This window comes from Pan paniscus, chromosome 11 (genome assembly GCF_029289425.2).
Source record: "Pan paniscus chromosome 11, NHGRI_mPanPan1-v2.0_pri, whole genome shotgun sequence".
Taxonomy (NCBI): Eukaryota; Metazoa; Chordata; class Mammalia; order Primates; family Hominidae; genus Pan; species Pan paniscus.
In genome coordinates this window covers 12,517,395-12,530,151 of record NC_073260.2, presented here as the reverse complement: position 1 = coordinate 12,530,151, position 12,757 = coordinate 12,517,395, and the positions used below count along the sequence as shown (strand labels likewise).

Below are 12,757 nucleotides of genomic sequence, written 5' to 3'. Positions count from 1 at the left end.
ACTGAGGGGCAGCAGGGGAAATGCAGTTCGGCCCGTAACGCATCGTTGCACTTTTCAGCTCCAGCTTTTTCCATTTGGTTCCTTTTTATAATTTTTTTTTTTTTTTTTTTGAGATGGAGCATCACTCTGTCGCCCAGGCTGAAGTGCAGTGGTGCCATCTCAGCTCACTGCAACCTCCCGCCTCCCGGGCTCAAGCGATTCTCATGCCTCAGCCTCCTGGGTAGCTGGGACTACAGGTTCATGACACCATGCCCAGCCAATTTTTTTTTTTTTTTTTTGAGATGAAGTTTCGCTCTTGTTGCCCAGGCTGGAGTGCAGTGGACTGATCTTGGCTCACTGCAACCTCCACCTCCCGGGTTCAAGCAATTCTCTTGCCTCAGCCTCCCGAGTAGCTGGTATTACAGGCGCCCACCACCACGCCCAGCTTATTTTTGTATTTTTAGTAGAGATGGGGTTTCACCATGTTGAAGACTGGTTTGGAACTCCTGACCTCAGGTGATCCACCCATCTCGGCCTCCCAAAGTTCTGGGATTACAGGCATGAGCCACCATGCCCGGCCCATGCCCAGCCAATTTTTATATTTTTTGTAGAGATGGGGTTTCACTATGTTGGCCAGGCTGGTCTCGAACTCCTGACCTCAAGTGATCCACCCACCTTGACCTTCCAAAGTGCTGAGATTACAGGCGTGCGCCACCACTCCTGGCCCCCCCGCCTTTTTTTTTGTTGTTGTTGAGACAGAATCTCATATTGTTTCCCAGGCTGGAGTGCGGTGGCACATTCTCAGCTCACTGCAAGCTCCACCTCCCGGGTTCACGCCATTCTCCCACCTCAGCCTCCCGAGTAGCTGGGACTACAGGCGCCCGCCACCATGCCTGGCTAATTTTTTGTATTTTTTAGTAGAGATGGGGTTTCACCGTGTTAGCCAGGAGGGTCTCGATCTCCTGACCTCGTGATCCTCACGCCTCAGCTTCCCAAAGGGCTGGGATTACAGGCGTGAGCCACCACGCCCGACCTCCTGGCCCCTTTTTATAGTTTCTGTCTCCTTATTGACATCGTTGTCCTGATTTTCTTTATTCATTATTTTCTTTTGTTCTTTGAGCATATTTAAAACAGTGGATTTAACCTCTGTGACTTGTGATTCTAGTGTTGGTGTTTCTGCAGGGACAGTTTCTAATTCTTTTTCCTGTGAATGTACTGTATATTCCTTTTTCTTTGTGTGCTTTTACTTTCTTGTTGAGAACTGGACATTTGGAGTATGATATTGTGGTAACTCTGGAAATCAGATTCTACGCCTCCTCTGGGATTGCTTTTGTGACTTGTGAGGTTAGTTATCTGTTTGTACAATGACTTTTCCTATTTTGTAAAGTCTGTATTCCTTGTTGCATGTAGTTGCTTAAGTTTTTTTTTCTTTTATCCATGCAACCAGCCTGTGACCAGGTAGATTTCCTTAAATGTCTGGATCTGTGTGTGTGCGTGTATAGATGTAGGTGTAGGTGTTTTAAATCTTGTGGTAGGTGCCACCAGGGAAACCACTGCAGCCTGAGGGGGCCAAAACAAAGCTGAGCGGGTTTGCCAGACTGGCCAAAATGCACAACCGCACATTTTTGGAGGACAAGGTCCTTCCTCCACCCCCCTCCTCTTGTATGAGCCAGCTGCTGTGGGAACACAGGCCACCTTCCTGCAGGCTGTGTGTGGCAGGGCTGCGGAATGGGGATTTATGCACACTGATCTCTTCTGAGCTTCAGCAGCCTCCCTCCATCCAGCACTCTCCTGGTTGCTGTGAGTGTCTGATCCGCTTCCAGAGTCCTGAAATCGTGATTTTGATCATTTTTTCAGCTTCCTGATTGTATTGGTGGAGGAACCAACCCATGGAGCTTCTGACTCCACCATTTTCCATAACCTCCCTTGTGGCATTTATTTTTTTAGAACTGATTTTAAATGTATTCTCGTCATTTAGAATTCCACAACAGAGGCCGGGCGAGGTGGCTCACGCCTGTAATCCCAGCGCTTTGGGAGACTGAGGCGGGCGGATCACTTGAGGTCAGGAGTTGGAGATGAGCCTGACCAACATGGTGAAACCCCATCTACACTAAACAAAAAAATACAAAATTAGCCGGGCATGGTGGCACATGCCTGTAATCTCAGCTACTTGGGAGGCTGAGGCAGGAGAATCAATGGCTTGAACCCAGGAGGCAGAGGTTGTGGTGAGCTGAGATTGCACCATTGCACTCCAGCCTGGGCAACAAAGAGTGAAACTCCGTCTCAAAAAAAAAAAAGAATTCCACAACAGGTACTTGCACTTTATGAAGCAAGCATAGGTTATTTGGCAAATAGTGTTAGAAAAACAGGCTAGCCATTTTGGAGGAAAAAAGGCTGGGTCCCAACCTTACTCTTCATGCCAAAATAAACACCCATGTATTAAAGGTTTTATTTTTTATTTATTTATTTATTTATTTATTTTTTGAGATGGAGTCTTGCTCTGTCGCCCAGGCTGGAGTGCAGTGGCGCGATCTCAGCTCACTGCAAGCTCCGCCTTCTGGTTTCACTCCATTCTCCTGCCTCAGCCTCCCAAGTAACTGGGACTACAGGCACCCACCACCGCGCCTGGCTAATTTTTTGTAGTTTTAGTAGAGATGGGGTTTCACCGTGTTAGCCAGGATGGTCTCGATCTCCTGACCTCGCAATCCACCCGCCTCGGCCTCCCAAAGTGCTGGGACTACAGGTGTGAGCCACCACTCCCAGCCTTCATTTTTATTTTCAAAAATAATTTTGGGCCAGGTGCAATGGCTTACACCTGTAGTCCCAGCACTCTGGGAGGCCAAGGCGGGAGGATTGCTTGAGCCCAGGAGTTTCAGACCAGCCTGGGCAACACAGTGAGACCCCCATCTCTAAATAATAATAATAATTATGCCTATAGACCCAGCTGCTTGAGAGGCTGAGGCAGAAGGATTGCTTGATGACCCAAGAGTTCAAGGCTATGTCAAATGCACAGCCCCTTAACCCAGCAATTCCACTGGTAGAAATTAAGCTATAAATATTTCCAAAGGTATGCAAGATAGTTATGCAAAAATATCTATTGTAGCATTGCTTGTGATTTTACAACCCCTGCCAACTGAAATTCTGTAAGAGGAGAACTGCTTACATTACGATACATCCATATAATAGAAAGCTATGTGGCCATTAAACAGAATGAGTTAGCTCTTTTTGTGCTAATGTGGGAAGATCTCCAAGATATATTAAGTGACAAAAGCTAAGTGTAGAATAAAATGTAGGTAATGAACCCAGTTGAGTAGGGATTTTTAAAGGATGTATATGATTTATTCTGATATATGCACAGAGAAGTTTCTAGAGATATAAACAGGAGTTTAATGGTGATTTCCTTTGGGGGAGACTAGGAATAAATGATGGGAGAGATTTTTTTTTTACACCTTTCTATAATTTTTTTTACATGTGCATGTGTTATATCCCACACCCCCTTTTTCAAATAGCTAAAAGCAAAATTCTACAGTGGTGAGATCTAGCAGAGAATCTGTTCACCCAGATGTAGTTTCCAGAATTTACATGCTTTTAGTCTACTCATTTATATAGTCAACTTTTCTTTTTGAAATTACGAATACCTAAATCATTTATTTCATGATCTATTTTTGTTTTAAATTACTATGAAATGTTTTAAGATGTATAGAACGATAAATTAATACTTCACTCTAAAAACACAGTCTTTTAAAATTATTAGTGCCTAATCTGGCATTTTTGGCATCTTAGAGGAGGCAGAGTCATGTGATAAGAAAAATCACATAGACTTTAGAGTCATCCAGACCTGGATTCACATCTCAACTTAATAAAAACTAGCTTTTAACCTTGAGAAAGTTACTTAAAATAGCTGAACTTCAGACGATCAAGCCCTACATTTGCAGAGTAATTATAAAGATTAAGTGGAAAAAAAGGTATCAGTCCCTAACATATCATAATTACTCAAGAAACCTTCATTTCTTCTCTTGTCATCTCTCCCTATCCCTCGAAGATGACTTTCAGTCTTTGTCTGGGTTGTCTGGCTCTTTTATATCATACTTAGAAAATTTGGGGCTGGGCGCAGTGGCTCACGCCTGTCATTCCAGCACTTTGGGAGGCCAGGCGGGCAGATCGCTTGAGTTCAGGAATTCGAGACCAGCCTGGACAACGTGGCGAAACCCTGTCTCTGCAAAAAATACAAAAATTAGCCGGATGTGGTAGTAGTGCATGCCTGAAGTCCCAGCTACTCAGGAGGCTGAGATGGGAGGATCACCTGAGCCCAGGAGTTTGAGACTGCAGTGAGCTGTGATCACACCACTGTACTCCAGCCTGGGTGACAAGAGTGAGACCCTGTCTCAAAAAAACAAAAGAACACTTGGTAATTTAGCAATGTTTGGATGTAGTATCAGAGCAAGGTGACATATGCAGTAATAAATCGTTTGGGTGTTTTTTTTTTTTTTTTTTTTTGCTTTAATTACAGAATTTGGGGGAATTACAGAGTATGGGCAGGATCTCTAGCACAGCTCATCTTGTGTGCCATTGTTAGGAATTGTTTCTAATGCTTGACTTACCCCACAGAATATATTTACAGTAGCAACACAGGCAATGCCTTAGTCTTCGTTATAACTTTGTCTTCTGATCGACTCTGTTCAGTAGCAGGGACTTACTATCCTCTTTGGTCTATAGACAGTTTGGAGATCACCAGATAAGAAGCATACCTCACCTTGCAGTTTCATTCAGTTTCATATTCTCAGAAGCTCTTAAAGGGCTAAAATTCTGGCAGCAGCTGGAGAAATCTGCATTGCTCAGGGCATGAGTGACTGTGCCCCTTTAGTGCTGAAAGACCAGAGGTGCAATTGTCCCGTCCTCACTGCTCAAGCCCCCAGGCCCCTCACTCCCTGACTGTACTCTAGTCTAATGGTCTCCTTGCAATTGCCAAATGCATTCCTGCCTCGGAGCCTTTGCATATGCTTTTCCTTGTTCCCACCATTCTGTTCTCCCACCCTCACCACAACCTGTCAAATATCAGTTAAATCTGAGGCTTAAAAGTTCTATCATTTTGAGCTGGGCATAGTGGTATATACCCATAGACCCAGCTACACAAGAGGCTGAGGTGAGAGGATCACCTGAGCCCAGGAGTTTGAGACTACAGTAGCTATGATGGTGCCACTACACTCCAGCCTGGGTAAAAGAGTGAGACCTCATCTCTTTAAAAAAAATTCTGCCAGGAGCGGTGGTTCATGCCTATAATCCCAACACTTTAGGAGGCTGAGGCTGGTGGATCACTTGAAGCCAGGAATTCAAGACGAACCTGGGCAAAAAGTGAGACCCCTGTCTCTACAAAAAAAATTAATTTTTTAAAAAAACTAGCTGGGCAGCTGGCGTGGTGGCTCACACCTGTAATCCCAGCACTTTGGGAGGCCGAGGTGGGTGGATCATGAGGTCAGGAGTTCGAGACCAGCCTGGCCAACATAGTGAAACCCCATCTCTACTAAAAATACAAAAAAAAAAAAAAATTAACCAGGTGTAATGGCAGGCGCCTATAATCCCAGCTACTTGGGAGGCCGAGACAGGAGAATCGCTCGAAACCAGAAGGTGAAGGTGGCAGTGAGCCGAGATCACACCATTGCACTCCAGCCTGGGCAACAAGAGCAAAACTCTATCTCAAAAAAAAAAAAAAAAACTAGCTGGGCATGGTGGCATGTACATACAGTCCCAGCTACTCAGGAGGCTGAGGCAGGATGATAGCTTGATTACCCAAGAGTTCAAGGCTGCAGTGAACTATGATTGTGCCACTGCACTCCAGCCTGGGCAACAGAGCAAGACCCCATCTCGTTTAAAAAAAAATTATATTATTTGAATGGGTATCTTGTTTGTTTTAACTGTAAATATTTACAGTACTTGGTTTTACTTGGGAGATTTGTATAGCTTACAAATCTTGTCCCTATGGATTCAGTTCTCTTACCCACAGACACAGAGCCAAAATCAGGAGTTCCACAAGGTGCGGTGGTGAGTCCTGCCTTTGGCAAACTCGCACCTGCAAGCTTTGCTCTAGGGATTGAATCCCTTACCCAGTGGGGCCTGTAGGCTAGAGGACTTTGTGGAACTTTGGAATTTGTCTTAACAATGGAGGAGGGGATAAAATAAGTTTATCTTTGGGCTGGAATTTGTACTAATTTTTCTTTCTCTTGTAGCACCGAACAAGATTTGTGATGAAATGGAGCCTGGAACAAACTCTTTTCGGGTAGAATTTCCTGATTTTTCCAGCACCATTCTACAGAAACTGAACCAGCAGCGCCAGCAAGGACAATTATGTGACGTCTCCATTGTTGTCCAAGGCCACATTTTCCGGGCACACAAAGCCGTTCTTGCTGCCAGTTCACCCTACTTTTGTGACCAGGTACTCCTGAAAAACAGCAGGAGAATTGTTTTGCCTGATGTGATGAACCCAAGAGTGTTTGAGAACATTCTCCTATCTAGTTATACAGGACGTCTAGTAATGCCCGCTCCAGAAATTGTTAGTTACTTGACAGCGGCAAGCTTCCTCCAGATGTGGCATGTGGTAGACAAATGCACTGAAGTTTTAGAGGGAAACCCTACAGTCCTTTGTCAGAAGCTAAATCATGGCAGTGACCACCAGTCACCAAGCAGCAGTAGTTATAATGGCCTGGTAGAGAGCTTTGAGCTGGGCTCTGGGGGTCATACTGATTTTCCCAAAGCCCAAGAACTGAGAGATGGTGAAAATGAAGAGGAGAGCACCAAAGACGAGCTGTCATCCCAGCTCACCGAGCACGAATACCTGCCCAGCAACTCGTCCACAGAGCATGACCGCCTGAGCACGGAAATGGCAAGCCAGGATGGGGAGGAGGGCGCCAGCGACAGCGCCGAGTTCCACTACACCCGGCCCATGTACAGCAAGCCCAGCATCATGGCTCACAAACGCTGGATCCACGTGAAGCCCGAGCGCTTAGAACAGGCTTGCGAGGGCATGGATGTGCACGCGACCTACGACGAGCACCAGGTCACAGAGTCCATCAACACCGTGCAGACAGAGCACACGGTGCAGCCTTCGGGAGTGGAGGAGGACTTCCACATCGGGGAGAAGAAAGTGGAAGCTGAGTTTGATGAACAGGCTGATGAAAGCAATTATGATGAGCAGGTGGATTTCTATGGCTCTTCCATGGAAGAGTTTTCCGGAGAGAGGTCAGATGGGAATCTAATTGGGCACAGACAGGAGGCTGCCCTCGCAGCAGGCTACAGTGAGAATATTGAAATGGTAACAGGGATTAAAGAAGAAGCTTCCCACTTAGGATTCTCAGCCACCGACAAGCTGTATCCTTGTCAGTGTGGGAAAAGTTTCACTCACAAGAGTCAGAGAGATCGGCACATGAGCATGCACCTCGGTCTTCGGCCTTACGGCTGTGGGGTCTGCGGTAAGAAATTCAAAATGAAGCACCATCTCGTGGGCCACATGAAAATTCACACAGGCATAAAGCCGTATGAGTGTAATATCTGTGCAAAGAGGTTTATGTGGAGGGACAGTTTCCACCGGCATGTGACTTCTTGTACTAAGTCCTACGAAGCTGCAAAGGCTGAGCAGAATACAACTGAGGCTAACTAAAAATAGGATCTGGCCCTTGAGTGGCATGCACAAAAATAAACTATGGTAATTAATGCAAATCTGGGCACAGATGATGCGTGCTACTTGCTATTATGAGAGAAGCTTAAAAAAAAAAAAAGGAAGATATTTCTGAAAGACCAGCTCTAAGTAGGCCAATTAAAAAAATCTAATTCCTCAAATTTGTGTGTTCCAGTCCTGGCCTGGAATGGGTAATGGGGTGAGTTAACCCACCGCCCAGCTGGCAAGGGAAACCTTCTGACTGGTTGTGATTGAAACAGGTGGACAGAGACACCTGCACTTGGAACTGGACTCCACCCACCAGTTCCATTTTGGGTGGCAGCAGCTTTGGATTACTCATTATTACAAGGTCATGCTGAAATTTTATTTTGCTCTTGCTATAGATACTTAGGTAATGTGGATTTGTTTTGGTAGCTATTTCACTGAAGGAAGTGCTACTTATATAAAAGCTACAAATAATGTGATTCCTAGGATGAGAAATTGGTTAACAGAGCTCTGTTGTCTGGTTTTAGTCTTTCTAAAGGATATTTTAACTAAAACTATGGAGATGCTAAGAGAGTGACTTTCTAAATATGAAACAGATAATTTACGGTACAAGGCTGACATAGTGCCCTTGTCAGTTTCTGTAAGATGCCACTACTGTCGCAAGGTGTTTCAGACTCTTGATAAGGCAGTGTTTTGTATTTTAGTTCTAACATTGAGTTTGGACAATTGTATCTAATTGTAATTCTCTAGGGTGCCAGAGATAGGTATTTCTCATTGGTTTGCTTTCCCAAATCCTGTTTGGTTAATTGTAGCCTCCATACAGTGGGGTCTTCTCTGTGGCTGGTAGACACCAAGCTGCTGTGACTGACCACGGTACCACGGGCTGCCACAGCCCCTGCTCTGTCTTAGATTATGGTGCTTTACAAAGAGAGTGGTCCATGACCACACTTAGTGAGAAGGAGCCACAAGTTGTGGCTGAGAGTTCCCTGTGAACTTGAGTAGTTCATAGAGTGCTAAGGTGACACTCCACCAACCAGAGTGAGAGGGCAGATAGGCAGGATTCTATGAGTGGTTATACTTAAGGGGGATAAAACTGCCCAAGAAGAATCTTGAGAATACACTCTTTCAAGGTGGGGGAGATACTCTTTAGAGGGTACACTGAGCTAATACTACCAGTTCTTTATGAGCGCTGGAATGTGTTTGTAAAAGGAGTCCTAAGTTTAGCAAGGTAGTCTACAGAATCATGCTCCCACATTATAGATAAAGCTGCTTAAACTTAAAAGTCCACAAAGCTACGCCGACCAGAAAAAAAGTAAAAAAAAAACAAGAAAAGCAACTATTCTGAGACCTTTTCTGCCCATCAGTTAGATGATTTAGGTTAAAAAGAAAGGTAATATTACACATGCTTTTAAGCTGTGTAACATACCTGAGGTTATCACCAGGGTAGGACAGGGTGCTACTACCATGTCATCTTTTCCACAATCGTACTGGGTTATTTACTTCTAAATAGAAACTTTTTTTTCTTAAAATAAAAATAATTTTTCTTGGATTTGGGGTGAAATTTTATTTGAAAAGTTTGGCTTTGCTGTAATGTAATAGACATTGCTGGCAATGGCCTCTGATTCTCAAGCTCCTAACACCAGGGTGTTTACTTGTTGAACATTGTCTGGAAAGAGGAAAGAAAATACTTATTTACCAGTTAACTCTTGTAAGCAAGATTACAAACAGGGATTTATTCACAACACTGTATCATTCTCGATATATAAAAAGCACTTTGTATTTAAAACTTTATTATAAATATATATATATATATATTGTTTTTTTTAAACCTAGAAACTAGATATTACCTCTTGGTTGTTTGCCACATTAATAGCTTCTCTTAGTATTGAAACGTTACTGGTAGCAGTCTTTTCTCTGTGTACCTGACACACGTATACTGAGGGGACTGTACAATCAAGCCTATTGTCTCCTTTTCTTTCACTCATGGTAGAGGCCAGTGGGTTTTAGGTATGATCCTAGCCATTATATTTGAGGAGAAATTGTTCTATTACTCCTACTAATTTCAGTACTAAGGTGGTGATGCCATTTTGTTCTGCCAAAAACTGATCACCCTCTCCCATGGTATTAGCAGAGCATTTTCTGCCTGTTTGGAAGGTTTGATGTCCTGTTTCTCATTGAAGACTATTTACATGATCATTAGGACATTGCGGGAGAAGTCTGAGAGGTAAAAATACAGATATTCTGGGAGAGTCGTGGTCCTTCAGTTCTGCTGAAATCAGCATAGTGCCCTTGTCATGAGGAAGAGTTTCTGTTCAGCCAAGAGTGGTGGCACGCTTGGGTGGTAGTTTTGGAAGCAGTCAGTTGTGCTAGGACTTATTTAATATGTTGTGAAGAGAAGAGTGTCTTCTTGAAAGCCTTATGTGTCCATCAGCTACTAAATGTAGAACTTAAATAAGTTGCTCACATCTGTTCTTTTAGGTTTTTTGTGGTATTTGAGGTTTTGGCAAAAATTGGGATTTTTTTTATCAGGCAGCCAGAGCCTGGGAGGTGGTAGGGTGTCTGAAATGCTGGCCATGTTCAGAGAGGCAGGAGAAGGGGGTTGCTTTCATTTGAATATTAAAAGTGAATTTTTGTAAACTCTGGTTTTTACCTTTTTTTCATCCCCACGTTGAGTTGGAGGAATAGTCTCTTCTCTTCACCTCAATATAGCTTTAGAAAATCTTTATCCTTCCTAATGAGTTTGGATGGTTGTGGGTAACATTGTTCAAACAATCTTTCAGGGATCACGTCAATGGCCTACAACCAAGCTATTTGTCCCCTACTTTGAGTCTTAACTGTGGTTTTTCTTCAATCCCCATGGGAAAGGGCTTCAAGGCACCACCAGTGGTATTTAGTATTCATACTTGGGGCCAGGCATGGTGGCTCACGCCTGTAATCCCAGCACTTTGGGAGGCCGAGATGGGTGGATCACCTGAGGTCAGGAGTTTGTGACCAGCCTGACCAACATAGTGAAACCCCGTCTCTACTAAAAATACAAAAATTAGCTGGGCGTGGTGGCGCACACCTGTAATCCCAGCTACTCGGGAGGCGGAGGCAGGAGAATCACTTGAACCTGGGAGGCAGAGGTTGCAGTGAGCCGCGATTGCACCACCACACTCCAGCCTGCACGACAGATCGAGACTCTGTCTCAAAAAAAAGAAAAAATTCATACTTATGCCATGCTTTTACCTTTAGATACACACGTTACAGTAATCCACATGGTGAAGTGCATGTCACCGCTAACTAAGGAAGGACTGCGGTAACTTACCCTGCAGGGCTGTAGGTTGCCTGCAGGCGCTCCAGGGCCCCAGCCTGTTGATTCCGATTTCTAGGTCTCATCTTCCTCTGGTCCCTTTTGGCCACTACTTTAAAAGCTTGCCCAAAGGGATCCCCTCCATTCTAGTGGGCATTTGCTGAACTAACCCGCCCCTAAGGCTGGCTTCTAACCACCGGGGAAAGCTGCTTAGCCTCCGGGGCTCCCTCCTTGAGAGGCTCACACACCCCCAAGCTGCTGTGGAGTGAATTTGAGACGGAGCAGAAGCTGCAAAGCTGTGCTTTTCCCTGGGGAAGGGAATGTGCTGCGGCCTCCTGGGTGGGCGTGGAGAGGGCGCCATCACAACGAGTCCAGGTTTTTGCTTTTGGAAGGTCTCTGATAATTTAGGGGTGCTGGAAACCAGCACTGTGTTATCCCCAATCCCTCCCGTGCCACCAGTTTTGTGATTTAGGTTGCTTTAGTGGGTGACTAACTTTTGTTCAGTGAAACCAGGGTTTGTTTGGGGTTTTTTTCTTTGCTACTTACATATTTAAAGGTACAAGTTTCTTATTTCAAATCTCTACTGATAGTGCCCTATGGGAAGATGCTGGAACACATTTTGCAAATGTGACTTTTTTTTTTTTTTTAGTTTTTGCCTGAAGCCTGTGTCATGTTAGTTGCTGCTGCCTTCTTTCCTTTTGTGAGGTTCCCAATGTTTCGTCCAGAAAAGTACTTTATTTATGCAAGTCAGGTGACTCTTAGGCCACAAAACCATTTGATGATAAACAGATTATCATTAGGTGCATATATTATTGATATTTTGTGAAATGTTATGCCTATGTTGCAAAAGTTGAATAGTTTTGTCTTTATATATTGCTGTCTTCAGTGTACAGCATGGTTTTACTTAATTGAATGTTAATGTTTAATATTTTCTTCTTATAGAAGAGATCATGCCCTTTTGTATGACATGTTTTAATAAATGTTATCTGTCAACTTTGTAAAAGTTTTGTTTTTCACTATGAGTAGATGACCACATCTTGTTTGACTCTGGGTTTTGCCACCTGAGAATACAGTTATATGGTGGCGTTTTGGTAAGTAAATGCCAAATAATCTGATCCAGTGGGCAGTGAGTGACTGCCAGGCAGGCATTTATAGTAATATTTTAAACCCCCACTGGCCCCATCGGGTACTTGGGGTGTGCTAGAGGCTCTCTGTGCCCCCTGGGTCCCCTTCCTGCTATGCACTTCTCTCCAGGAAGCTGGCCACTGTGGACCTGTCCTGGCTTCCAGTCAGGATCCAGAGACACTCTGGGTGGAGCCTGGCAGAACAGAGAACAGAGAAGTCAGGGAATTCATTCCCCTGGCTCCTTCCCGCCAGCTGTGGGTTGGCGGTGGCTGGGCTCCTCTGCCAAGGCCCACAGGTCCTGTCAGGCAACTTCTGGGGTTTAGTAGCCACACCCTCCCCTTGTCCCCTCAAGCCAGTCTCGGTCCTGACTCCCTGCTTTTGCCAGGCCTTGGGTACATCACTGTCCTCATTGGAGTCTCTTAACCCTGCCCACACCCTTTGTAAATAGTCCCTTTATGAAACTCTTCTTGGTCACTCCATCTGAGTGTACCATCTGTCTCCTGCCAGGACCCTGGCTGATAGCTTAGGTGTCCTCATTTTACCAGTGAGCCAACTGTGATTCAGAAAAGGTAAGTAAGGTACCAAAGATCGTCCAGCACCCAGAGCGGAGCTGGGCTTCTCTGCATGGTCCGCGGCTGGCACGCTTGGCGGTGGGTTTCTCCACTGCTCTCTCATGCCTCCACGCATTTGAGTGTTCGTTGGGTCTT

General features: G+C 44.7%; 1 protein-coding gene across 4 annotated transcripts in view; it reads left to right on the top strand.

Annotated features, from left to right (window-relative positions):
- ZBTB43 (zinc finger and BTB domain containing 43) overlaps positions 1 to 11,928 on the top strand; it is a 32,670-nt gene extending 20,742 nt beyond the window's left edge. For all 4 annotated transcript variants that reach the window (XM_003808033.5, XM_003808034.5, XM_034929075.3 and 1 more), the window contains one exon: positions 6,204 to 11,928. In XM_003808033.5, coding sequence (XP_003808081.1) covers positions 6,227 to 7,630 — 1,404 coding nt within the window. In that variant the 5' untranslated portion in view covers positions 6,204 to 6,226 and the 3' untranslated portion in view covers positions 7,631 to 11,928. The remainder of the gene's footprint in view (positions 1 to 6,203) is intronic.
- Positions 11,929 to 12,757: the final 829 nt, after the last annotated feature.